Source organism: Leuresthes tenuis, unplaced genomic scaffold (assembly GCF_036924035.1).
Source record: "Leuresthes tenuis unplaced genomic scaffold, fLeuTen1.0.hap1 SCAF_12, whole genome shotgun sequence".
Taxonomy (NCBI): domain Eukaryota; kingdom Metazoa; phylum Chordata; class Actinopteri; order Atheriniformes; family Atherinopsidae; genus Leuresthes; species Leuresthes tenuis.
In genome coordinates this window covers 19563125-19590828 of record NW_027325366.1, presented here as the reverse complement: position 1 = coordinate 19590828, position 27704 = coordinate 19563125, and the positions used below count along the sequence as shown (strand labels likewise).

At 44.0% G+C, this 27704-nt stretch overlaps 2 protein-coding genes across 2 annotated transcripts; one reads left to right on the top strand and one right to left on the bottom strand.

Annotated features, from left to right (window-relative positions):
* Positions 1 to 149: 149 nt before the first annotated feature.
* gpr143 (G protein-coupled receptor 143) lies at positions 150 to 7081 on the top strand. The gene is made up of 9 exons (XM_072396955.1): positions 150 to 651; positions 1525 to 1634; positions 1980 to 2074; positions 2453 to 2545; positions 2803 to 2912; positions 3006 to 3114; positions 3629 to 3746; positions 3941 to 4196; positions 6280 to 7081. Exons 1-9 carry the CDS (start codon positions 396 to 398, stop codon positions 6381 to 6383), a joined length of 1251 nt encoding a protein of 416 aa, XP_072253056.1. The 5' UTR covers positions 150 to 395; the 3' UTR covers positions 6384 to 7081.
* On the bottom strand, positions 6873 to 27704 carry tbl1x (transducin beta like 1 X-linked). Its single transcript, XM_072396952.1, has 15 exons — positions 27269 to 27704; positions 14202 to 14307; positions 13524 to 13669; positions 13086 to 13305; positions 12247 to 12379; positions 12011 to 12152; positions 11833 to 11896; positions 11611 to 11708; positions 11190 to 11250; positions 10950 to 11071; positions 10784 to 10858; positions 10578 to 10705; positions 9277 to 9442; positions 9092 to 9193; positions 6873 to 8976 (listed from the first exon to the last, which is right to left on the bottom strand). The coding sequence occupies exons 2-15, from the start codon at positions 14257 to 14259 to the stop codon at positions 8950 to 8952; spliced, it is 1542 nt and encodes a 513-aa protein (XP_072253053.1). The 5' UTR covers positions 14260 to 14307; positions 27269 to 27704; the 3' UTR covers positions 6873 to 8949.

Sequence of the window (27704 nt, the reverse complement as noted above, 5' to 3'; positions counted from 1 at the left end):
CCTTTATTATTTTGGGTTTATCCAAACAAACTCTTACAACTCACTCTGGCATGCAATTCACCTAACTGATGCTTTGAGTGTGTATCTTTGTTCTATTTCTTTATGTCTTATGCGAACCGTATTTTAAACCACTGCACATGGACCAATCAAAGGAAAACTGTAGGCCCATTGCAGTTTATCCGCCTCGTTCACACAACGGTCCTTTGTGGGCTTCCTGTATTGTGTGGCAGAGTTTAAGCTGAAACTTCAGGGATTAAATGGAAGCACATGATGATTCAACCCCGTGATTTGTCAGAGAGCTGGCTCATGAACTCAGCCGTTTCCTCTCCCTTTTCCTTTCCCCTTTTCTTCTTTAACACCATAACCCTCTTCTCTTCGCCGCTCCGCAGTCCGTGATGGCCTCCCCGCGGCTGGAGACTTTCTGCTGCCCGAACCGAGACGCGGCCACGGAGTTTGTGGTCACCTTCCAGCCCGTCCTGTTCGGGGCTCTGAGTCTGGGAAGCGCCTGTTTGAGCTTCATATTTGCCATTTTACAAGTTCTGCCAAAGCGCAAGGGTTACAGAAGGCTCGGACAGTATCCGCTGCCAAGGCCTGCGTCCTCCTCGCGGATATTGTTCATCATCAGTATATGTGACATACTGGGATGCGCAGGTAAAGGAGAAGCAGCTAGGGTTGACCTAGTTTTTTTTTTGTTTCTTTGTTTTGTCATAGCTGAGACAGACTGCAGTGCCGTGGTTTGCACAGCGTGGTGTCGCGCTCTGGGTCCCATTACGCACGCGAATACTTTCATTTAACCCTTCAGCCGCACTTGTTTGTATGCACATATCGAAACGTGTAAAGTAGCCGCAACGAGCTTCTGGGGGCAGAACATGTTCCTTCATTCGTCTCAAACTGAGAGATGAGTCTTGAATATCTCACGTGAAAGAATGGTTCATTACAACCGCGTACCGCCTTATCGGTGGCCCGTTGCGATCAGAATGAGGAGAAATTCTCGAAACAAGAGGAAAAACTCCAACGATTATCTCCCAAAGTGTTACACCACGTTCTCAGGAATCTGGGCTTCTCTTGGAGAGAGGGGGGAGGCAGGTGAGGTCATGTGTTTCCGTGCCCAGTGAGATTCACTCGTGCCTCAGTCAAACAGCTTGAAGCGCAATGATGACACAGTTTAAAACGAAATGCGGAGCAGCGGGTGGTCTGCATCGCCTAAAGATTCCGGGAGAACTCGCGTTTTTCCACTTCCACGGAGGAAATGGAAACACCCCTATAAAACACACCCGCTGGAAGCTCACATTTCCATGATGTAAAGCTACCGTTAAAAGGACTCCCTGAACTGACAGTAATTAATTCAATTACCTCATAACGAAGGCCGAGAAAAGAAATGTGATGTGTTTAAATGTTAATTAAAGCCAGGCCAGTTTTTTTTTAGGTGTTCCCCTCTGCGTGCGCTCTTATTTACCCTCCCTCTCTTTGTTTGCTTGTTGGTTCAACGGTCCTAACTCGAGATCACCTCTCTTCCTCTTTCAGGTATCATCGTCAGATCGTCTGTGTGGCTGGGCCTGCCGAACATCATCGACAGCATCTCAGTGGCCAACAACACAGACGTGTTGCCGGAGGTCTTCTGCGTCGGCAGCGCCGTACGTCCTCTATGATGCTTCTCAGAAAAGCCTCGCGTGGCTTGACAGTTCGGTTGCACTTTGATGCGAACTGAGCAAAAAAAGCACACAGCGTCTTGGCCTTACGCTTGACAGATTGTAAAAGATGTTTTGCTCTTTTTGTTCATGCATGATTCAGGAAAAACCCTCGTGTCAGGGATACTTTGAAAGTCCCTACATATACACATGACATGATACATGTTCAACCGGCATGTGCAATAAAGCATCTGCCACAATGGGTCCTTTTGAACGGATTCGGCACAGACTACCCGAGCTGTTAGAATTATGACCCGTGTATAATGCCATTATCCAATCCATGTGTTGCAGATGTGGATCCAGTTGTTCTTCAGCGCCTCTTTTTGGTGGACCTTCTGTTATGCTGTTGACGTCTTCCTGGTGGTGAAAACCTCCGCAGGGATCAGGTTCTCCCAGCCTCACCTTTCATCCATAATTCATTAGCATCTCAACACTTGCAGGATGAAGCGCGAGGCTTTATCCGGAACTGACAACAGGCCATTTTGTATTCAGCAGAGCGCCTCAAACACCTTTCGCTCACTTTGCTTTGATGCCAACTCTCACTTTTGTCAGAACCAAAAAGTATTTCACTGATGGATCACCAGCCGTCGGATGTTGCTGTGAAGGCTTTTCACGTTCCCCTCGTGTGTGCATTTTCTCCCCTCACAGAGCAGAACATTTATTTAGCATTAAAAAAAGAAAAGAAAGAAAAGATAATCTTCAAGATAGAGAGCTGCAGCATGTGCTGTGTGCCAGTCTTATGATCTGTCTCTCTCCCCCATCAGCACCATTGTCCTCTACCACATGATTACATGGGGCCTGGCTGTGCTGCTGTGTGTTGAAGGAGTGGCCATGCTCTACTACCCATCCATCTCAGAGTAAGAGGCTTTCACTTTGTCACAAAAATAGACTCACAAGTACTTGGCTGCGAGGATATCTGAAGAATGTGAACATTTTTGTGTCACTCTGTTCTCCTGTTAGAGCGAAAGGCTGCCAGAAATAACTTTGGATAATTCATCAACTACACAAGCCCATTTTAAGCGGCATGCAGTCCTTGTCATGTCACCATGGGCCGCTGAAAGTATTCTAATGATTTCCAATGTCCAATACATTTCCCTGTCCTGCTTCTTTGCAGCTGCCAACAAGGCCTCCAGCACGCCGTTCCTCACTACGTCACCACATATGCACCCATGCTGCTCGTCCTCGTAGCCAACCCCGTCTTCTTCAATCGGACCATATCTGCAGGTCGGCTCCTTCCTCTCAAATCGTTTCCGGCAAAAGTATGATCGCAGCAGTGCACACGGGAAGGAAACAAACCTGTTTGTCATCTCTCCACAGTGACATCTTTGCTCAAAGGGCGACAGGGAATCTATACAGAGAACGAGAGACGGCTGGCCAACGATATAAAAATACGCTTCTTTAAAATAATGCTGGTGTTCTTTGTTTGGTGAGTTTCCATCCATCACAGTTGTCGTCAACGTGACCGAGGGCCTTTATTTCAAGTGTGCATTTCAGAATATCTTCAGAATGGGACACTTGTCTATCGGTGCTCCTTTTCCGAGGTTCTTCCACGTGAAAACTAAGACGACAGTTTGCAGCACAGTGAAATGAAAAACACAAAAAGTAACACAGACCGTGGTGTTCCGTGGTTATGAAGTGTAAGGCACGTCTGTTTTTTAAAAAAATATTTGCTGAATTATCCCAGAAACCTATTAATTCAGTCTGCTAATGGATGAAAACCAGTGGAGGATGAAAGCTTAATAAGCCAAATATGGCTGTAAGATGTTGCTGCGACAGACTGTTGTGAGCCCAAAGATGCCAAACTGTGTTGAAATCGTCCTAGAAGTTCTTACTGTGCTGTTTATGTTGCTCCTTGTGCCATGTCCCATTTTCCAAGAAGACACCTCTTGTAGGTTTGAAAAAGATAGTAAAGTAAGTTGGCTGCGCTTCACTTCTTTCAGCTGGGTGCCCAACCTCATCAACGAGAGCCTCCTCTTCTATCTGGAGATGCAGGCAGATATCAGCGACAGCAGTTTGAGGGATATCAGGAATGCAGCCCTCACCACATGGTTTATCATGGTGGGTTCTTTTTTTTTTTTCTTTTAAAATAGCCAACTTCCACAACTTTGAAGTCCCCAAAGTCAAAAACTTCAGCTTAGTATCTCAAAATGCTGAAAGTTATCATCACAGTAGTAGACTCGGGCTTCCACACAGAGCACATTCCTTTGATAAACGTCCAACGCGGTAAATCATTCTGCATTTTCCTCTCTCAGGGCATCCTGAACCCAATGCAGGCTTTCCTGAACACGTTGGCCTTTCATGGCTGGACGGGCCTGGATGTTGACCTCAGCCTCCAGAGGAGCAGGGAGCTGGCCTGGGACTCGGGCTCTACCTCGGTGCCAAACGCAGCCGGCCCAAACCCCACCATGGGAACGACTCTGCTCTACCAGAGTCATGTCCAGGAAGCCCAGAAAAACGTGATGGGAAACGGACAGCACCACTCTGACGCCATCAGTGTCCTCTCAGAAGGTAATTGGCTCGTCAGTGGTGCGAGCAGCTCACCGGTATATCAGGGCTGGTGATGCTGGGGTTTCTCCTGAGCACCCTGTACGAATGATGTATTCAATGTTGACCTTTTATGCCTTTACAGCATCTGCTGAGTCAACTTTTTTTTTGTGTAAATAAACTGAATAAGCCTCAGCGGTGAAGATCTAGAGACACTATTTTTGACAAATATTTATACATAATAGTGTTGTGCCGGTCATTTGTGCCATTTATCACCCTGCAGACGTGTCTGTTTTGATGTGTACCGATTAGTACCGCAGCGGGGCAGCTCCTGCATTAGAATGTGTGGATTTTCTGGAAATAATGAGCTGAAATGATGAAAGCATTGTTGTTGCCGTCTCAATCCGCTGCCGACGGACGGGCTTGTTCTTTTTCTTTGTGTACGTTTATCGAAAAGCGCACCCAACTGCAATTGCGCCTCGTGATCCTCTCTTCAGGGTGAGAAGCTGTCACGCGGACCTTTAAAGGAATTTATTTGCAGACAATCGGATGATAAGGAAAGACGAGTGGTAAAGCTGCAGCATATCCAGATGAGCAGGGAAAGAAAGCGCCGCAGAAGTCTTGAGCCACCCCAACCCATCTTTTAAAATGGCCTTGAGCAATAGTTCTCCAGGCTTTCTGAAAGGCTGAAAGTTTTTCGTTGGACATTGGCTGCCTTTTCCCCACTCATTTTTAGTCCACTCCTTGTACCCGATCGTTCTCACACAGCCAGTTTTAAACTGGCCCTTTGTCGACAGTGGTCCGTTATGAGCACACTTAGTTTGTTACTATTGCTTTAAGTTGCATCTGGAAAAAAGAAGCAAAGATAACACAGTCTGACAGACATAAAATGGCATTTTTACAACAACATCAAGGTGATTCCTGAAAAATTGGCATATCTCAGTGTGCAGTGAAATTGGGGTTGGACAGGAGGACAAAAGAAGAAGTATCAAGCCTGAAATACTGTCTTTAACAGATGAACATTATCTACTAGTGATGTCCTTTAGAGAAGGAAAAAATCCTGGCCTTTTAGTTCACCCATGCCTCATCAGAAATGGTCTCCACGAACGGGTGGCCCATTCTTAAGAAAGGGGAAAAGGGAGAAAAGGCCAAGGTGTGCCGAATGATACAACAACAGGACTGATAATCAATGGCAACGGGTCTTATGGGGTGAGGAATCCTCCCCAGAGCCCGGTCGACTATATTGTTGAAGCAGAGCGGGATCATCTGGACAGAGAATAAAACAAAAGGGCATCATCCACAGAAGACTTTTGGAATGTCCTTCAAGGAGCCTGGAGAACTATTCCTGGAGACCGCTTAAAAGAAATCACAACGAGAGCTCGTCTAAGAGGGTTAAGGCTGTGTGGTTGTACCAAATATTGACAATTGTACACCCTGTCTATGGGCTTATATGCTGTATTTCCATATATGTTTACACTCGTTTCAATAAACCCCATCATTTGGACAATAAGCTGCTGGCCCCCCATTTCCTGTTTCCCTGGTGATAGATTAGGAAACGACAGGTGGCTCAGGACTTTTGCACAGCACCGTCCATACACTTCCAAAATTAATGCAATCGAGTTGTTCTCCGCTGTCGAGCCAAAGAGGCCAACAACAGAATTTCAAGAAATATGATCGAGAGGCAGAGTATGGGTAAAGAAATGAATAACATTGTAAAAACAGGGCATGGCCTTTGGTTGGTGGAAGCACCTCTTCCTGAAGCTGTACAAAGCGCTCTCACTACAACCATCAGAGACCGTATTAAAACGCTCCGATGTCAGCAGGATGTACCTCGTAAACTGCCACCAGAGCATGTTTACACGCATTCGCTGCCTCCAAATGTTATTTCTAAGAACGTTCCACGTGCAGTTTCATGGAATCCTGTTTGTAAAATAAAGCTATTCTTTTAAAGGACTTATGGCTTTCCGTTTATTTGCATAGCTTTTGGGTCAGAAGGTTCTCCACGGTTAAGGCTGCAGATATGATAGAACACATTTGTTTTTATGAAAGGTAAACTATCTCAGCAATCTAAGGTGAAAAGTAATCTACCCCTATTCTGTCTTGCTAGGTTCAGACTCTAGCACAGTTGAAATCCACATTTCCAGTGATCTACGAGACTATGAAGACGTAGACGCTGACGGAGAGTCCCTGGAAAATTCTGTGAGGCACTAGCTGGGCCCCCCCCCCCCCCCCCACACCGTCCTCTACTTTGCTGCACTACACCCTTTCCTCTTAGTTCAATAGCTGCTCATAGAGCCCCACGGGACGGTGTAACGTCAGTTTCTGAAGCATCAAGGCGTTACAGACCTCTGGGCTGACCCGGAGTTCCAGTCTATTGTGGCTGTAAGTTGACAGAACAAACATATTTACTCATCACCCACTCACAGACTGACCTGTATGCGCTTGAAGAAACATTTCCTCTGACATATTCTCCAAATTAGATGCACCCTTGTGCTTGGGCTGCCAAGAAAGTACAGATGTAATAAGCTAATTAGTGCTTAATTTTTTTTCTACAAAGTTATTGTATTTCAAATCTTCTTTCTTATATTTTTGCACGTCTTTTATTTGCTTTGTCACATGTATAAGTCTTGTTGACGACTGGAGGGAAACTGATTCTGAGCTGGAAAATAAATAAAAAAAAAAAAAATCAAGACACAGATGTGTTTTCTGATATCAAAATAGAGGAATTTATTTGAGACACTGGATGACTTCAAATTTTTGTGTTGGAAACAGGCGACCGTACCCTGGACCAGGGTGCCAGAAAGGTAGAAGCCGCCGTAGCGCTTGTCTTATATTGGGCTCCTTAGCATGCCGATAATGGCCACCGACCCCACAGCCCAATTCTCAGTCTGACACAGACAATAATGGCTCTCAGCAAATTAAGAAAAAGAAAGAAAAAAAGTCAGAAAGCAAACGCAACACCCATTAGAATTCAGTTGTTTAAAGATATTCAAAGAAAGAAAGAAAACGAACAAATTAGACATCGGACCGTCACTTTCAACAACATCGGAAAATTTGCCGATTCCACCAAAACCAAAAAAAAAAAAGTGCACTTCATGTTGCTCTAGTCGAAAAAGTGAGAGGGACCGGGGGGGAAAAAGGCAAAAGAAAATGGTGATTGGGTCAAGTTTGAAGATATTGTCTTTTACTTTAGAACCTGTCGGACCGAAACAGGCAGCTAACCTGCACAACGTTATTCCAAAAGTGGCCAAACCCAAATCGGCTGGACAAATTAAGACCAATCGCAGCTCTCTCTGTGTCTTTGTCTCTTTTTTGGGGGGGGGGTGGGGGGCTCCTGCGTGAACTCCAGCCTTCGGGATGCAATCTGAGAGTTCAGCAGCCTGATCGAAAGTGCCAAAGAGGAACCACAGTGATGCTAATCAGGCTGTAGCCACGCCCCCTTCACTTGGGTCTGAGCCAGCCTGCGGGGGCCCTGCTCCACACACCCACCGACTTAAAGCCTGCGGGGGCCCTGCTCCACACACCCACCGACTTAACAGCAGCAGGACGACATAAACGCAGGTAATGAGGTGCACAATTCCTCCGTGGCCTCTCGACGATCAAGCCCAAAGTCGGTATGTCTCTTTTGATAGCAACTCATTGAAGAAGAAAAGAAAAAGAAAAGAACTTCATGCCTCGGATACGGTTGGTTGAGTTTAGAATGATTGTATTAAAAGAAGCTGATGGGACATGCATTTCATTGAAAGTGTTCTTGTCACGCACTGACAGCAAAGATGTGACAGCTCCAGCCATTAAAGAGCCCCTATAGATGGCAATAAAGTGTACTGTATATAAACATATATACACAGTATATAAGTCTGTGTATTAATCTAATTTACATATCTTTACATTCTTGAAATTTACATCCAAAAAAAAAAAAAAATCTCTTTGTAAACCACACTTTTCACATCTTTTTCCACAAAAAAAAAAGAAAAAAAAAAGAAGACATTTTCTAATCTTGAGTTAACTGAGCTGGTCATTTTGGTCGGGGTTAAGACTTTTTTTTTTTTCTTGGCAGGTTTACCCGGTGTTAAAACCCGAGTTAGGAACTATTCTCGTAGCGGCACGCCGAGTCTGACTGTCCACCTCGAAAGCTGACAAAAAACGAGCACCGAGCGCTCTCGAAAACAAACTCTTCTCCCCGTTGAGAAGTCAGAGGTCAGCGGCAGTGCTTCGGTGCCGAGGATCGGTTGCTGTAATCCTATTGCCGGTTCGTTCATTTGGACATGAAGTAACATTTTCACAGAGGAATCAGAAGTCCACGGCCTTCTTTTTACAATTTGCTGCCTCTCATAACCCAAACACCCCCCCCCCCCCACCCCACCCAGACACCTGTCTCTCATTATCACATCTCTCTTTAATAAAAACTCAACTCATCTTTGCGTTTCCACCCTTGCAGCCCCGATAACAGCTGGACCCGTGGCCCGCGGGGATCACAGCGTGTCCTCATTAGAAACCTTTTAATACATGGATGTGCCCAGGGAGTTGAATCCAGTCTTGGAGATTTCTGAGCCATTTCCCCATCTTGTCGGGCTTATCGTAAAACACGCTTCGGCAAACAGTAAGGTGCACTGAATTAAGCTGGTGTTTAAGCCGCTGCCGTCATCTGGTTTAACTCCGGTGAGGGGGTTGCTTTCAGTACACATTTACGGTCCTTCTTGAGCAAGAAGAGTGCGTTTGCTGATGTCGAGAAGGCGGCAATTTCTGCACATTCATCATCACTGTAGTCTCGGAGCAGCTACTTTCGCAGATCCAGAACACAAACCTGCAACGTAAACAATTAGCAGTGAGAGTTTACTCGGTTGTCATTGAGATACCTTTACTTTTCAAGTACCAAATGACTGTAATCAAGAACCAGAGCTGCAATAATGTGGGCTTACCGAGCCATCCGATGCACTGGCACCAACTTTATCCCCGGTGCTGTTCCAGCACACCTCGAAAATGCCCCCAGTGCCTCTGTAGCTGTGGACCAAGGCTCCGGTCTGAAACGGCACAAATCATTTACTTTGGATTCTATGGACATCTTCCACCCTCCGCCGCCGTTTTGTACTTTTTGGACTCTTACCGTGGTGTTCCAAATGTGGACGCACTTATCGAAGGAGCCGCTGGCGAGGTGTTTGCCATCGGGGCTGAAGGCTACGCTGTAGACAGGCTCCTGGTGCTTGGTCAGTGTGTGAATGCAGACGCCTCGTTCGACATCCCACAGCCGCACTGTCGAGTCAAAAGATGCGCTGGGGGGGGGGCAAAAACAAGATTCAGATCAACCGTTACTTTATGATGTGGCTGCTAGTTTCTAATGAGCTTTCAGAAGCATATTCCATGATTTCCACTGCTATGTGTAGCACTGAAGGAGGCTCAAAGACTCCTAACAGACTCACATTTGGACACCATCAGTTTTTCACAGGTCATTTCATATTAATATTTCACTTTTTTTTTTTCTTTTTCACCAAAAGTAGCACGTTTTAACTGCTTTTTATACATGTGGGTCCAGCTGTTAAAACAAGCCCATTAAGGCCTCCCTCTGATGCATTAGCAGGTTTGTCATCTGTGCTCTGGAGGGCTAAAGCTTACAGGTCCAGTATAAACCTGGACAGGTGTGTCACCATGGCAACATGAAGGGATGGCACTGTACTGTAGCCTAACAGGCTGCGTTTCTGATAATCACAAGTCTAAGGTTAGTTCACTACTGTCGACTGGACTGAACATCTGCCCCATCACCGTGGGTCAGAGAAGATAATCGTTACACCAGCTTGACAACAAGCTGGAGAAGAAAATAATAAAATAAGATCGATCAATTCAGTCTCTTCTTGTGCACGAGTTGCTGCTGTCGGTTTTAGAGAGTCTATGATTCTGTAAAGAAAAATCGGAACCGTTTGGTCTTTTTTTTTTTTGGAGAGTATAAAAAGTGCTAATTGAAAACGTTTTCAGATGTATTGAACTGCTTTTTTAGAGCGAGAGAAAAGAGGAAAAAAAAGATCCTAATTAACACTTCTTCTTCATCGAGTTATAAATAAGTGGAGCTGAAAACATCTGCATGCAGTAAATAGAAATCAACTCAAAAGTGTTCCTTCTGAGCTCTCTCAGTGATGGTTTTATTTTCAGTGTGGGAATTGTCGGTAGGCGTGTTGGGATGTCAGGAGAGACGGTCAATTCCTGAACCGGAACATTTACAGATGCACGGGGTCAGATTTCAGGGCTGTGGGTCACAGATCATTAGCAGCACTGGGATTTTAGCTGGAATACGGGATTTGTTCCAAATGTCAGCCAAAAACATACAAATGTACATGCATGTGCACAAATAACCAGCTTGTTGAACAAAGTGAGTGTATGACACTGCACATGAGCTATGTGGAAGGAGCTACTCACCTAGCAAGCATGATGTTGGAGTTGGGGTTATTTGTGCTGGGGCCTGTGGGGCTCCACTTGATGGTGTAGATTTCTTTACTATGAGCCTGGAGGTCATGGACGCACGACTCCTGCTTCATACTCCAAATCTGTGTGACAACAGCAGCAAAACATGAACACAAATCATCTCTTGGTCTCGTTTCTGTATCAGAGTGGACCGGGCTTACCTTTAAGGTCATGTCGTCCGAGCAGGAGGCGAGCAGCATACCCGATGGATCCCACTTAATGGCGTTAACTTCATTCTGCAGAAAAAAAAACTATGCTTATTACAGCGCCTGTCAAGGGAGTTAACTATGGTGTGGGATGAGGTCAGGAAAGCTAAATGCTGCTCACCGTGTGGCCCTGGAAGGTCTTGAGGGGCCGGTCACTGCCAAGGCGACATACATGGATGCACATGTCAGTGCTGCAGGAGGCAAACGTGGTGTTGTTCTGCCAGTCGACATCCAGCGCTGGGGCTGTGGAACGTAGCAAAGCGCACATTCACTGGGGGTTTTACAGGTTGGTGCTCCCTCAGTTCCACTGAGCAGGAAGCTAAACCTCTACAAATGTACTGTTCTGCGTGAGCCCACTTACCCGAGTGAAAAGGGAACTGCTGCTTGGCTTCCCCGGTGTGTGCGTCCCAAATGATTGTCGTCTGGAAAATTTAAAGTGCACTTTAAAACCCAAGGGCGACATTCCTCAACAAATACCAACAGCAAATGTCTATCAAAAACTGAATTTAATACATTTCAGCTATTTTAATTTTCTTAGAAAATGTCCATTTTGGTGCTTAACTGCTGCCGTTTCTATGCATTCTGCAATGACCTTAAATTAATTTTTAAAAAAGTCAATCTTTTCAAGAAAATTCAACAGCAGAACGTGTCACGCTGCGTCTTGACTTTATACTACCTTTAGCTTTAGGAAAATAAAAGTTCCAGGACTGGTAAAGAAAGAGGACATCGGGATATGATCACTGAAGGACATAAATCCATGTTTGGGGATGCTTATGAAGTACCTTATCTACTCCAGCACTGAGAATACAGTTCCCCTTCTTGTTCCACTTGAGTGCAAATATGGGTCCTTTGTGCTGCCCCAAAGTGCTGGCCAGATTTCCTATTCAAATATAGTCAGTTTCTTTTAGAATAGAGCCCTCAAAAAGGTTGTATTGTTCACAATAACAATGCCATGAACCTGATGACAAGAGAAAGACCAGGTTCGACAATGATTGAGGACATACCGTCCTTTGTCCATATCCTGGCAAATCCATCATACGAGCCTGTTGCCAGGAGAGTCCCATCGCTCTGTTGGATGGAAAGAAAACAGGTCTGTTACTTGTCTTTCGTCAGCAGCGCAGTGACTTTAACACATGGCAAAGGTGCAAGAGGACAGCCGAGGACAGGTGATCTGAAACCTACATTCCAGTCTAGTGAGGTGACGTCTTTGTTGCTGGGGACATCCTGGCCGCCCTCCCGAATACAGTGGCGCAGCACCAGCTGAGTGGAGTTGGAGTTATTGTTCTCGTTTAGGTTCCAGATCCGAGCGGTGGAGTCGCCCGAGCTGAACAGGACACAGTAGGCGGAGGTCAGAAGGTTGTGGAATAGAAGCAGTCAGCGTACCTCACAAACACACGCAGAACGACAGACAGACTCACCCTGAGGCCAGCAGATCGCTCACAGGGTTCCAGGCACAGATGAACACTTCAGACTCGTGGCCTCGGAGTACCGTGGCTTTACTGGCTGGTATCTCCACATCAACATCCATCTCCATGGGCTCGCTGTGGTTGTCTGTAGTAAGTGGGCATCCACAAAGGTGGAAAATGCACAGAAATATTTGTTAAAAAAAAACCTCAAACATGCAACACCTGCCTACACTTACCAGGAAGCGTAGGTGCAGTGAAAAATGAGTCTAGATAGATTCACCACTGAAATATTTCCTGAGGTGAATATTTAATTCCGACAGTAATTTAATGTGTTAACTGATCAAAGCCTCAAGAATGTGTAAATCCTCCCAGTAACCTCGCTCACACCCATCTCTTCCTGTTGTTATCCACACGTTGGAATCCTATGGGGGGGGGGGGGGGGGGGGGGGGGGGGTCGCTGGTACAAACACACCCTCCCCCACCTGAACTCCACCTCTCTGGTTTCGCTCACGAAACAGCGGAACAACTGCTACAACAAAGCCCCAAGACTGCTGTTGTTTTGAGCAAAGGTGCACAATAACTTTCACATATTGTCCGAGGGAAAAAAGCTGCTCAAGTGTTTTAAATATTTTAACTTGACAGTAAAGAGAAAAAAACAGCACAGAAAAGATTCGTAGAGTAGTTCATGGACTTGGACTCAAAGCTTGCTCCATTAGTTGCCCAAAAAAAAAAAAAAAACAGTTGCAAATATCTCCTTCCATTTAACCCTCCTGACAACCGTCTGATGACCTAATTATTCTGCACAGAAAAGCTCAGCTCCTGTAGTGAGATAATGACAGGATTCAACTCACTCATGTTGTGTGTGCCATTCTCCTCTCCGTTAACAGTCGCTTCTCCGTTCTTTGGTGCGTTTGACTGGTTTCCAGAGGTTGAAGCTGATATGGAGCAGGCGGCCTGTTGCTGGGCGAGCTTGTCGCGGAAGGCCTGCTGCCGCGTCTGCACCACATCTGGCATCACCGCGTCAATGAGCGACAACGACTCGATGGGTCGACCATCAAAGACCGTGCCGTCCTGTCGTGAGGGGGGTGCCATTTACAGTTAGTGACTTGCCTTGTGAAGAGTCTGGGAGTCTTCTACACTTCTAACAGGACTTCAGCATTTCAACCAGCGTAAGGATGACTAAAAACATCTGAGGTTTCCCCCAGAGTGTCGACACAAAGATCAAAGTTGGTCTTTGTATCATTAAAAGACATCAGTTGGAATCGGTAACAGCAGGCCTCGGCACTCACCTCATTAATGCTGATTTCTGCCTCCACATACTGAAGCCCTTTCTGCAGGATGGAGATGAGTGCTGCAGGGGGCACTAGTGTTCCATTGATGTTCGACTGGCTGATGTGGCTCTCAATGCCAAAGGTGAATGCTGAGTGGGAGAAGCCTGGAAACAAAAACACCACGCACAAGATGGGCACAAACAAAACTAAAATATTACAAGAAACGTCTCGTATGAGCCAAACAAAGCGAATGGTAACCGAATACAAAATTGCATAACCAGTATGACATTTGGGAGTGTAATAAGGCCGGCCAACGTCAACGCTGACTACTCAGAACTGCTTGAATCTTGCACAATGCCACATTGCTACAGCCATAGTCTCAATAAACAGTAATAAAATGCAGCAGCTAGGATTTCGATCACCGATCCAGGTCCTAAGAATCCAGATCTCTAGAATGAAAAGCATTACCACCAGTGTTCACATTCCAGGAGGGGGGGGGGGGGGGGAAGCGCTGCTTGTTTAATATCTTAGTGTAACTGAGAATGCTTTGTTTAATCATGCATAACAGAAAAACAGATGAATGAGAATTGCAAATGCATTGCTGGCAATCCCCAGCTATACCTAATAATAATGTTGATGTATCAGACCAGACTGAATTCATTTCATTTTAGCACAAACGTGATCTGTGAGACAAACCTGATTCTTGGAGGTATCTGTAGACCAAGAAATTCACTTCGTCGCTGGTAATACTCATCTTAGCCCAATGAAAGGGAGGAGGTATGCTGGAAGGCTGAGCTCACTCCTGAAATAAAATAATAAGAAAAAAAAGAAAGAAGAAGAGCTAAGATTAACATCTCAGTCTGTGGTCTGGCATAGGCACCGTTTATAAAGGATTATTTTCATCAACCTGTGTGACATTCAACAAATAATCTTTATTAACTTCTTAGAAAAACATAAAACAGATTATGCACACACCATCAGTTTGTCTTGACGTGTGTCCAGTGATGCAGTCATATGCAAACACACACACACTCACACAGGACAGCCCTGACAACCAGCCTCTGTTAGCTCACGCTCACTCCACTCTTGCCCACTGTTGCGTGATTCCTTGCTACGATGGTGTCTGTTACTTAACCAGTGAATCCAGGGGCTTATATCGAATTGAAGCATTTAGAGACTTCCCTGGTTTAATCAAAGTGACTTTATTAATTTAGCCTCCCCTGTGAACTCAGTGGTGCTTCCCTCTTATTGACCCAGCCACGTGAAAAAGGCTCTGATAAAGCAAGAAGATGAGCTTTAGACGTTAGTTTTCTGCCCGTGAGAAAGAGCTCGGCACAGGCCAAGTGAAAACACACAAACGTACACCACGTACAACTGGAAGGAGAATGCAGAGAGCAAAAACGAATGTACCAAATTGAAAGCCGAATATGAGTCCAGACATGCATGTGTAAAACCATTTATTGCTTCATTCCTTTTGGGAGGTAATGGGACAAGAATGTGACAAAGAATACAAAGAGAAACGAAAGGGTGGTGTCAGGTATGAAGACTGCGTAGCTGTCCAACTTTCATTCCAAACACTGCTCAGGCCCACTCAAGATTCACTTTGGTAGCATAGCAACAAAAGAGACTGAGCAAAAATGAACAAAGAATGGTGTTGTCCCAATTACCAGTGGGCATTCAGCCAGAAGGGCTGAACATGTTACTCAATATGAATTATTCAATCTTTCACCTTGGTTTATTCTTTCAGTCTGCCACGGATGAACAACTGCACACATACGAAGGGCAGCTTTTAGAAAATCGTACTCACTCTGCAAAACCAGAATATCACGTGGATATTACAACAGTATTTTATAATACCATTTCAATTGTACTCAAAATCATCTACAAACAAACCACACTCGAGCAGGTAAAAAAAAGAAGAAGAAAAAACAAACTCCCTTCTCAAAGAGACAAAACAACACCAGCCTAGGCCACTGTGTCCTGTTTTGACCACAGTCAGCATGTTTCTCTTTAGCTAATTAGCTTACATATGGGACTAGGAAGGGCTGGCCACATCAAAGCAAGGCAGCCACTGCTCCCAGGGCAGCTACAGCTACATACCAAACAACTGGAAATGTAATTAAACAGCCAGCCTGGAGGAGCTCAGGTCCCATCAGAGCAAGGCAACAGCAATAATCCTTCTATCAGATGGGCCCATGTTGCCACCATCCATTACACAACTCCCCTTGCTTTAAAGACTTGCTTTCGCCAAACAATGGGCCTTGCATAAAACCAACCACTGTGCTAACCTCTGAAATAGTTTATCCGCTGAAGTGATAACCGAAGTCAAAGACTGAGAAATTGTTCCTCTTTACCACAAGCTATTGCCTCCCATAAGACCACAAGCTTGAACAAGTATCTCATTGAAATGTGTTCAAAAGAAAATGGGTGTTGAATTTCCAGAAGGTATGATTTACAACAAGGCTGTAATAAAGAATAATATCAAGTGAAAGCTACTAACAAAAGTCCAGACGCAGAGTTGATAAGGGTGAGGATGGGGGGGGGGGGGGGGGGGGGGGGGGGGGGGGGACATATTGCAGGAAACCTGCCTGCCCCATACAAAATCCAATCCTCACAGCTAAGGTTGCTATAGCAATATGAATCATGTCACACACTGAAGGTAAAAGAGATCCACAGCCGTGCCCCAGTGTGGAAATATCAAGCAGCTTCAATGCATTGAACCCAACATAACACAGAGAGCTGATTACACACTGTGCATCTGAGGAATGAAACCATTCATTACATGCACAAAATGAATTCAAGCCCATACGGTTCTATTTTTATTCACTGAGACAGAGAAGAGGACGAATTTAATTCAGAGACCGATAGGTTTTGTTTTTTTTGTTAAATAATCTGCAATACAGTTGCAACATCTGGTCAACTAATAATATATATATGTATATATATTTATTTTTTTTGGAGGACCACTTACAGATATAACATTATATATAAGCATACATTTGTAATGGTGCCAAGTTTTGCCGCGTGTAAACAGACTGTAGAAAAGAAAGACAATACATCGGACTGACAAAAAAAAAAAAAAAGGGGGGGGGGGGGGAACCCTAATGGGTCAATGATGAGAATCCCTGCTGGGAATATATGGCTCATTAGGATGTTTATTGCAGTTTTGCGGCAATTAACAACAGCCGCCCTTCAACTGAAGGAAAACAAAAAAGGGTGGCGTGAACATTAACCGGAACGGCTCCCTAACTGTCCAATTTAGCTGCTTGTTTCGCTGTGGTTTTTAGGATCCACCGCACTCATCAGGTGGAGGAATAATTTTACAAGAGCTTTGTTTGTGTTGTCTACTTACTCGTCTACTTACTCTACTACTTACCTAAATAAGTTATGAACTCAACTGTGCCTCTCTCAGACCAAAAGAAACTAAATGAACGGAAATCAAATTTTCAGCTGTGGTGTCAGTCGATATGGCAAATTAAAACAGGTGATGCGGATATTTAAGATAATCTTACTTCTCAAATGCTATTCGGTTACAAAGAAGTCTAAATCCCAAAGCACTTTTTCCTCCAAAATAAATAATACAAGTCCCCTAAAGCCTAGTTCACATTAACAGACCTAAAACTAGATTTTCACGTAGCACACAAACGTCCATAGATCATAGGACATAGAAAGCAAATGGGCAGTTTGGTCAGCAATCATTGAGTGTGCCGAGCGAGGCCAAAGCGAGGAGCAACAGCCAATGAGAGCATAAAAACAGAATATTGGGGACATGACAGGGCAAAACCGGGGAAGCAAAATAACGCGCAACAAACAAGATCCAGAGCACGAAGAAACTATGGTCTGCACAGGAAACTGAGCCGCAACGTTGGCAAGAACACCCACGTGTCTTTGATGTTTCTCGTGTGCGATTTCATGACAGACTTGTGAGAGAGAAGCTGTGGAGAGAAACTGCCAGTTCTCTTCATCAGCCAGGTGACAAGAAGAAAACAGCAGCTACTTGAATGGTGTATGCTGTAGAGCTAATAACGAGAAAGACCTGCCTCCGTGACAGCTGGGACGGCTTGATAAAGATCAGATGAGTCAGGAGCTAATTTGGGAAAAAAGAAAAAAAAAAAAAATCTTGTAGTTTGTAAGCCTGAGTCACAGATTGGCCGTGTAGTGAGTATGTGGACCTCAAGAATAAACACAATGTGTAGTGTGAATGGTTCGACCGACAACACTGAAAATGTGAAATCTGACGTTGGCTTAAGTCAGCCAACAGTTTACCAAAGCATAACACATCCACACGTTACAGCCCAAACAACAATAGGCCTTCATGAAGTAACACTGCAGTACTGTGGCTGAACGCTTCCTGTTAAGCAACTGACACAAGACCTGCCACGGGTCATTCATTTAAGGTGTTCTGCCGATTTAGATTCAAACATTTACTGCAAGCCCATCGTGGCAACTTGCAACAATTCAAGATTCAAGTTTTACCCTGAAATATAACATCTCTCCAGGAAGAGTTTGCGCCTTACCATGTTCAGAAGAGGAACATCAGTGCTTTGAATATTTTAGGGGGAAAGATAAAAATCGTTGGGAAGATTTAATAAGACAGGGGCGTGACCAACACAATGTGCCAACTAAAGGTCGTTTCAGTGCAGCTCAAACAGTGTGGCAAAGGTATGCGACTCCTGCGTAAAACTAGACTGGCAAGTCACACTGAATACAAAACAAAGCCTTTATTTCCTTATCTTTGTGTATAGTTTTGATATGGGGGAATTGTACCAATGCTGTGAGGGTCTGTGGGGTATATGATAGATGTGCAAGTTGGTAAAATAAAACACTACTGCTGGAGTATTTTAAAACCTTAAGTGGATAAAAAAAAAATCTAAGTATGCACAAATTGGTCAAATTTCTGGAAACCAGAGACCTGCTTTGCCATCAAACAACATGCAGTAAGGAAAGGTTGGTGGGTTTAACCATTTTAAATAATCTTTAAATACAACTCAAAGACATAACACTGAAAATCGAATGTTGACTGTTTGAACAGTACCTGTTAAAACAACCATGCTGCTGCTATAATTCCATGCAAAGCGAATTAAACGGGGATTATCGTTGTAAATCACCCGTTCATTCCACGAAAATCCAATAAAATTCTTAAAAGGCCAGCATTTAAACTGAAAGAAAAATAACAAAACAAGCAGCCATTTCCTACTCGTGTAGGTTTGAAAACAATGATGTTAAAAAACCTGCATACCACAGACCCCATTTTCGCCTGAACAGTCACTCCTGACAGATGTGCAAACAAGACCTGGAAACAGCAGCCATTTTCTCTTGAACTGCTCTGCTGAGTAAAACCCGCCTTTGAAGCTTCTGGTTGGGCTGCAGTCTAGAGGGAGGAGGTAGGGAGTGTGAGAGAAAGTGGGGGTGGGGAAATCAGAAGAGGGGGATGGTGGAAAGGGAACTGGATGATAAATAGTGATTTCCACCCAGGTAATCACAACAACCGTTTGTGTATTGTCTTTTGCCTTACTCAATGAGTGAGTGAGAGTAAATGTAGGTCACCAAGCTGTGGGGGATGGTAGCTTTTTCGTCACAAGGGGAAACACTGCTCCCACACTTCCTTTGGGTGGTAACACCTTTTAATGTAGACTAGGGGTGACAAACTGGGAAGAGTTAAGCGAGACAACAGTAGGCAGGTTTCCATTCCAACAGAAGACTCCACCCACTGATTAACATCCCTTTAGAGGATAATAACTCGCACGTGAAATTACCTGCTGAGGTAATCCGCTGGAGTAAAGACCTACCAACTGTAGGCTCTCCAAGGCACATGGGAGGCCTCCCCTGGACCCAGTAGGCCTAATCTACTGGGTCTTTCAGCAGTCAACAAAAGCCAGATTCAAATAGAGATCCTATTATACTGCTGTGAAGAAGACCCTAATTCTGCTGGCTTTTCTTGTTTACACTGAGCCAAATGTGGTCAGCATAACTGCTGAGTGGCCCAGTGTGTGATTTTAGCTAGCATGTTAGCTAGCAGAATCAGAGGCGTTTCAAATTGCAACATATTGATTACACTGATATACTCTTGACACCGTTTCCTCTGTAAAACCATGTATGCGTTTATATCTCCCCACTCACCCACCCCCTTTCCCTCTGAAATCGTCAAATCAGCAAGACTGCTTACAACTTCCCCTTTTTTTGCTAACTCAGCAACTTGTCCACGTATTTTTTTTTTCTTTCCCAAAACAGCAACTAACGTAACATACAGCAGCATTTTTGACGACCCGTGGCTGTGATCTATTAAAAGCTGTAACCAGAAGAGCCTCGCCAACGTGAGCACTTGATTTAATTCCCTCAGCGTTGCTCATATGAACAAACATTCTCAGTTCTTTCACGTGTAACACATCAAAACACAGACTTTGTCAAAGTTGTGGGTTTAATCATATTTGTAGTGTTAATGGGTTATTCAAGTCGATATTTCTGACTCATTCTGACAAATGGGTAGAATGCAAATAACATGATCTACTGTGTAGATATCAGTACCATGTGCGCATGTACAAAATAATCCATCTATCTAATTGTATTTCCTTTCCATTTTTGCTGTATTATCCTTACTGTTAAAAAATCTTTTTGTCAATCATCTATCAAATATTTTGAATGGCATTAGACTCGCTTGAAAAAAAAACAAAAAAAAAACTCTTCAGTTCCTCTTTAAATTGCAAATCAAGTTTGATTGATTCTGCATACAAATACAGAGGTGAAGTTGGGGTTTTTTCAGCCCTATGGTGTAGAACGTACCTGCTGTAAGCACAAATATTACGAATGTGCAGGTGTTGCTTTTTTTTCACAGCAAATACTTGTCTTCTGTGGGTTGGCTGCTAACTGGGTCATCAAAGAAAACAGGCTGCACAAAAACAAGACATCAAAACCGTAAACCGCTGCTCTGCCCTGCCAGCTCCTTTTTTACACAGGAGGGCTCTTTGGCTTCGAGAATCCCTCCACAGCCAACGTAAGAGCAAAACAATGTCATCCTGTCCACAGATGCATGTTTAGTACAATAGGTCGAGTCAGGGAGGAACACATGTTTTAAAAAAATGGGGTATTTATATGCCAAATTCTTCTATACTCTTAATTTTGGTAAAGTTGGTGCGAGGTGTGTGAAAAAAAGAAAATAAAAGATTAGAGGATGGCGCCACACAATAAGGATCCCTGCAGGACTTCGTCAGAACTTAAGATCCACCCTCATGCTGAACTCGTTGACATTAAACAAAACAGCCTCTCCCACTTGCCTATTGCTGCCATTTTGTCATTTAAGTAGGAACCAAAGTACAGCCCTCCCCCCCCTCAGAAAATGAGGAATGTAACCATTCCATAGATACATATGAATGTATTGTCTTGTGGGATCTATAATTACAATCATCTGATGTTGCAGCTAAGTGAGTCAAACAGAAACAGGTTTCTTCACATTTAGCATGAAAAGCTTCCCTGGAAAGACATGTCACAAGACCACACACAGCGGTTACACGAATGGGTCATCTCGAACTTTCAGTTCAGGCTTGACTTTGTATCAAGGTATTAACACACTTTAGTCTTGTTCGCCAGTCTCGTTTCTCCAAGAAACCTCTTTGATTCCCCATCCCAGGAAGGAGAGGAAAAATAGCCAACGTGTCATTCTCTACAAGTCATTTCCAGCGTCTGGCTGATCTAACGATTAAAGTATCACTCATAATCAAATTAATACATTTCTACAAGATGCTGCAGTGTTTATCGATAAGCTTGCAATATAGTGTAGCTTTAAGGCCACGGTACTACATCTGCAATGATATATCAATCAAATATTACACCTTTACAGGAACAGGTTTTATGTAAGCAGCCTTTTATTAAATGTTCTTGATATTGCAAACCACCACAGAGGCCTCAGTCAAGCATTTCACCAAGATGCCGACTGCACAAACAAGCTGTAAACACAGAGTGTGGGCAACAGAAGTGTTGCTATGGCGACCGGAAGATCTCGCTTTTCCGTCAACAGCTGCTCATGCCACCTTAAATACCCCCCCACTCGGCTGGCGCTTTCCCTCCATCCGACATCAGGGTCAAACAAACAAGTGCGCTGAAACGCAGACTTTCATTCGGAGCTGTTCCTTCACTCAGCATTTACAGAGTGTGACACCAATGCCACACACCAAACATTCCCCGTGGCAATGTGTGTGCGTCCACTACAAAGCATTTCTCCTGCTGACCAACTGTCTGCACGAGTGATAAAAGTTTAGAGCTTCCTCTTACACCCTACAATTACAGAGCCTATCTATGTATCTATACCATGACAATAAAGTCTGCTTGGGAATTTTAAAAAATAAATGATCAGAAACAATAGCAGAACACCAAATATACATTTTCCTTTCAAGTACATTTTATTCTTTCTAACGACATATTGCTGCTGCTTAAAAGATAAAAGGGATCAAAAATCAATTCCCGTAGCTAATCTCTTATGAACCCGCGTTTATAGAACCTGGATTAAATGCGTGTCCAACGCCAACATTAATCACATGTAGGGCCAGCCTGTGGTTGATCTTTTCTAACACAAACTCATTGGCAGCAAACGTAAAACTTCGACTGCCATTTTTAAAGCGATGACAGCTTTCGTTTGCAGAACCGTGTCTTTCCAAGCAGCCAATCCGTGAGTTTACTTTAAAAACATCCCCCGCTGGCCGCCTGGGAGGACGCTGCAGATAGATAACTAATGAGCATACAAAGACTAGACAAAAAAAAAAAGCTTAAACTCAGTGATTGTCATCAGACATTGGTTGAGTCGCACAATGCTTGAAATAACATAATGAGATCGTGGACAAGAGCTGGTAATGTGCTGGAACGTGATCACTAAACTTTGGCCACATCTTAATAATGCATAGCCACAGGTTATTAATGGGTGGGAATGAGATCAAAGTGGTTTTACGCCATAAGGCTTAATCAATATACAGAGCAAAACAGATTCTGTCTAGTTTTCATACATTATTAAGAGGTAGCCTCAATTTAGTTATCATATTCCTACGCAGTGCAAACTCACGGCCGTGACTTCATTATGTCTTTTCAGTGTCTTACAAACTCATGGCCACGTTTTGGCAACCTGCATGTAATAAAATCCTCTCTACAGATCTCACCAAGTGGGCTCTGTACAAACCACATTAAAAAGAAAATATGTTTCTACCTTTTCTACAGCGCTACAATTGAAAGCAGGGGGAGGGGTGGTGGTTTAAATGTGGGGAAATTACACAGTGGATTTCCAAAAATCGAAAGGGCCGATCATAGCCAAAAAAAAGAGAGCCAAAACGTTTGCATGTTTCAAGATACACAATGATGTGAGGCGCAGTTGGGCTGAATGTCCATGACAATGGCGAGTCATCCAGCTTCTTCTCCCTGACTCATTCCTGTTTGTCTGAACCATCTGAAAGATGTGCATGTTTCAACAATGTAATCTGGAGTGTTTTTTCTGCAGCCTGTAACTGTGGCTACAGTGCACTCAAGGAAGTCCCCTTGATCCCTCGCTACGCTCATTAGTTCATCCATCTTAGAGCAATCTCACATTGTCCACGATGACAGGAAGGAGACATGGAACTCGTCTCCTCTTCTCTATCACTAGCCGTTGTGCGGGCCCCATCTCTCTTCCCTCATCGTTTCATTCCTGCTCTGCATCCACGGTGTGTCCTATGATTTCTACAGGGATGTCCATTGTTGTGCTGGTCGCCACGCAACAGCAGCACCATTGATGGTGAAAACATGCCGAGTAAAGCATTGCAGGAGTCATACAATCCCCGTGTCCAGAGAGGAAAAAAAGTCATATAGTTCATAATTCCTTATTTTACATGGAAGGAAACTAGATACGTACACGTCCTGCAGAGTTAATACGCTGAAATAACCCAGCTCCGATAGTGAAATTCAATTCTTCTTCAAAACAGTTGGCAGCAGTTTCATAGATCGACGAATGACCAACTAATTTAGAGAATATCTAGTTTAAAAGGTAAGAGCCTAAAAGCTCCCGCGTGGCAATTTCATTTAGCTGAAAACTGAAATGTGACATGTGAGCTGGAGGCACGAGCTTAAGCCATTGGCAAAATAGTCAGACTTTCATTAAACCTGAACCATTGTATCATTCAACTAGAAAAAAAAAACGAAACAAGGTTAAATTGTGAACCTTGTCACGTAATGTGATTTCTTATGTGATGAAAATCCCTCTTGTTCTGATTTCAGACCGTCCTGAAGTCTTGAACCGTGATACAGTTTGGAGGAAAACAACCCAATGGGGAACTCTCCTTTGAAGTAAAGAGCTTTTCTCCCATTTCGCCCTAATACAATCACCGAAACATCTGATAATCAAGTTCAAATCATGCTGCATTACTGCTGGTGCTCACAGTGACAAAGCATGGACTTTGCTTCAGACTTTCACTCTAAGATACCAAAGGCATCCATCCCCTCGACTATGCTACGGGCCATTAAAGACCAAACAACAGCGTGTATTTATAAGCTTTGCAGTTTCGATCGGAAAACACACAACAGGGTATTCTAATGTGGCTGAACCCGAATGAGGTGAAAAGATTAGGACTGTGTGAAAACACAGTTTGAACTTCAGAAAGAGGTTCGTCTCTCTGGCATGCATGTGCTTGCACAACTTCCTGAACAGTCATCCACCAGCGGTATCAGTGTCTCCATACACCTTCCTTCCTTCTGAAAACCTATTTAAAAAACAGCTGGCAGATGTGCTTAAATAACTGCCCTATAGATCAGAATCTTTCCCCACGTTACATGTTGTCAGTCTGCTTTTGTATCTACAGCTTGAGCTCGGGAGAAAGTGTCATACACACACACACACACACACACACTAAGAGAACATCTTCGATTGAGATAAATGCAAAGCCTTAGAAGAAAAAAAGAACCTCATATACAATAGAAACATTAAAAGACGCAGTGGAGTAAACTGCTATACACACACTCAACAAACCTTTAAAAAGGCATCTGGATTTGCTTTTGTTTTGTTTTGGATAAAATACACAAGGACAGAGCCACAGAGATCATTTCACACAATGATAAACAGCGCCACCCTGAATCCAAAATATCACCAAATGCTTAACTATAGCCTTCAACCAGCCAGTACTTGTATGGGCGTAATTTCAGAGTAACCACTTGTGTGCCACTTGGCTGGCAGCCCATGAACACTACATGGATCTTCTGGAGGGAAAGAATGGCTCACCTCCTCCCTTGGCCCATCATAAATAAATACTGCTATAGAAATATTTGGACAGCCCGAAACAGAGATTTGCTCCACCACAAGACTGACAAAGGTTTTTTTTCAGGGACTTCCTTGCCCTACTTATGAGCAGAGGATACATTTATGCTTTGAACTGAATGAAAAAGATTAATTAAAATAAAAAATAAAAAACGCCCCATGCTGTTGCCTCGACGAGTCCACAGTCATTGTATTTTAATGGTTTATCAAAAATTAATTCAAGGCAAAGCCAGGACAAACACGAATGATTATCTATGCATGTCAGATCATTGTTTTCCTTTTGAGCCCGAGATCCGACATAGACCTGACAACAAAGGCAGCATGTTAGACCTCAAACAGCCTCGTGGAGCAAGAGGTAGACAGACTGGGCTGACAATTTTATGTATGACAAAAGGTTGTGGATCCACCGACTTAAATGCTTTGAATAAAATGTCAGCTTTAGCCCCTTTGAGACATTTTTTGGCTCTGATGCCAATTGACAGCAATGGAAACACAGCAGCTGGATGGGAACCAATTGTATCATTGGGGCGATGAAGCCAGTTGACTTTGTCAGCAACACCCGCGACTCCTCGTCACCTGAGCCAAAAAATCCCATCTGCTTCCCTTAATGAAGCGCGCGAACATTGGATCGGTTTCAAATGAAAGAAACGGAAGTAAAGCTGGGTACACAGTGTGTCATTTCGGGCTGCCTAAGACGAAAGGCGGCGATCACAATAATATACTCGGTGATTGCTCCGCGTTGTGGTCCCAAGTTGTACATTGAGAGTGGTTGAAAGATGACCGTTGTGGAAATAGGCCGGGACAAAGTTCCTGAAGCGTCCGCGACTCGCGATGACCACCTTGCAACGCGACCGCTACGTCTTCCAAACGACCAGGAGCAAGCGCGTGAAATGACCCGTGCTGATGAACACAACACTGACGCTAAAAATACAACATCTAAAACGGAAACTAAATATTTGGGATTCCAACAAAGAGGAAATTTCACTTGTGTCAGCAGAGGCTTGATTGTATTATGTGTCCTGCAGCTGTTATCACGCCCACGCAGAGGGGGGCCTGGCGTGGGGAGAAAAGAAAACACTGGAGGCACCGTAGCCATGTTGTAGGCCTACAACCCACAAAGGAATTCTAAGTGTAAAGTCTACAAACATGGAACGTATCGTTTTAGCCACTGGTATCGGACTTGTGTGGCACAGTGCGGTTACGGCCCAACTTTTATGGTCGCCACATCCCAGTTCGCAGCCACCCCCCCCCTCCCTCTAATTATACCGAAAAAAGTAACTCCCACAACGTGCAGCTAACCTCCATGTTGCTCTCCAGTGTTTACCAACTCTGCTTTACAGTGTGTGTACGACATGTCAACTGTGACATGAAGACACAGCGTTTACCATCGAGTGTGTTGGCATTCGCTCATGTTAGGTGGTAAAGTCTGTGTTTTCTTATCTTGAGGAGGACACAGCTGAACATCCACGAGTTGAATGTATACCACACAAGAACTTGAACAGAAAAGGTGTCTCCATATTCTTTGGTGCCAATTCAACTCTTTTTGTTTTTTTTGTTTAAACCAAGGTTCAGACATCTAAATTTCCCACTTGGTTTAATCCTTTCCAGCGTGCTACTTTGAAATCCATGCGAGGAAAAAAAACACTGTAATGGAAATGTAGCTTTGGTGAACAAACACGTTATATGAGCAAATGGTCACAACACTTTGGCATTTGTATGTTTGATCTCCAGCGTAGAGTCGGGTTAAATGCAGCATTCGAGCAGCAGTGTGTTCAAAAAGCCTTAATACACTTTGATTCTTCAAGGCCAGGACAGCTTATTGCAGACAAGTTAAAGTATGCCATTATCCTGCCATTTCTTTTATCTTCATCACCACACATGGGGCTTCCTTTGTAGTTACCTCTGCTGTTCTTGCACACAGCCAGTAGCTTAACTGTGTCATAGTAGTTATACAGTAACGTGAACTGTCCCTTGAAACTGGTGGCAGTATCTTTGTACAGTTGAATGTCTTCCCCTCCCCCACACAAGTGCTTTCCTAACTCAACATGGCAATTTAAATATATATCATCTGCATACAAGCTCAAACTAAATGTATTAAAGTGCAAGTCCAGTTGTTGAATGGTGTTCTGCTGTGTTGCTGAGGGGCAAATCAAGCCAATTTATCCCCAGAAAGGGAACAAGCTTCAAGCCCTGAAACTTATTGCATTTTGTAATGTAGTCTTTGGCTACATAACGTAGGCATGGGAAAAATAATAATAATAATAATAAATCAGTCAGAAAAGTAGAGGGAGCAAATTAAAAGGCGCAAACAGGAATTTCAACACACGTGTGGAGTCAATGGGGGACTAAAGCTGCGAGCCGGCAACATTCTACTCAACGCCATAATCACCTATTTTTGAAAGTCATTATCCTCCTCGCGTGAAACCCTCACAGCAAAGAAGAAAAAAAAGCAGCCAGAACGCTGTGGGTCTTAAACCGTGCCTCTCGACCTTTACAGGCTTACCTTTTACTGTGTGAGTGAACTCGTGGTGTCCGCCGCCACCTCTTCCTCTTCCACAAGGAGAACCTCCAACTTCAGTAAGCGAGCAAAGACTTTCCCCCCATTTTGATTATCGTCATATTTCAAGTTCCGACCGCGGGTGTATGACTCACCGTCGGCTAATTTGCTGTGCCAACTAAGCGTGTTCGTCCAGACACGCTCGCAACTGGCGGTAAAGTTGGAATAAGCCCGAGTTTCTGTGGCTGCAGGCTGCCCTGTGGAGTTTCACCGTTCACTGAGAACAGGAGCGGAGAGACAGCAGCAAGCGCTCAACGGCAGCGGGAGAGACGTAGACACAGAAGAGGGGGAGGTGGGGGTGAAGGCTGCCTGACCTTAAACCTGAATATCGAAAACACGACTGAACATACGTTTTAATTAATTCATTCATTCGCCAAACAGA

Bases quoted from the DNA above. Each gene is read 5' to 3' on its own strand.
- gpr143 (XM_072396955.1), top strand. From the start codon at position 396: ATGGCCTCCCCGCGGCTGGAGACTTTCTGCTGCCCGAACCGAGACGCG. The intron at 3,115-3,628 runs GTGAGTTTCCAT...CACTTCTTTCAG, and splicing joins ATGCTGGTGTTCTTTGTTTG to CTGGGTGCCCAACCTCATCA. The intron at 4,197-6,279 runs GTAATTGGCTCG...CTGTCTTGCTAG, and splicing joins CATCAGTGTCCTCTCAGAAG to GTTCAGACTCTAGCACAGTT.
- tbl1x (XM_072396952.1), bottom strand. From the start codon at position 14,259: ATGAGTATTACCAGCGACGAAGTGAATTTCTTGGTCTACAGATACCTC. The intron at 11,709-11,832 runs GTATGTCCTCAA...ATATTTGAATAG, and splicing joins CAGGATATGGACAAAGGACG to GAAATCTGGCCAGCACTTTG. The intron at 10,706-10,783 runs GTAAGCCCGGTC...GTTGTCACACAG, and splicing joins CGGACGACATGACCTTAAAG to ATTTGGAGTATGAAGCAGGA.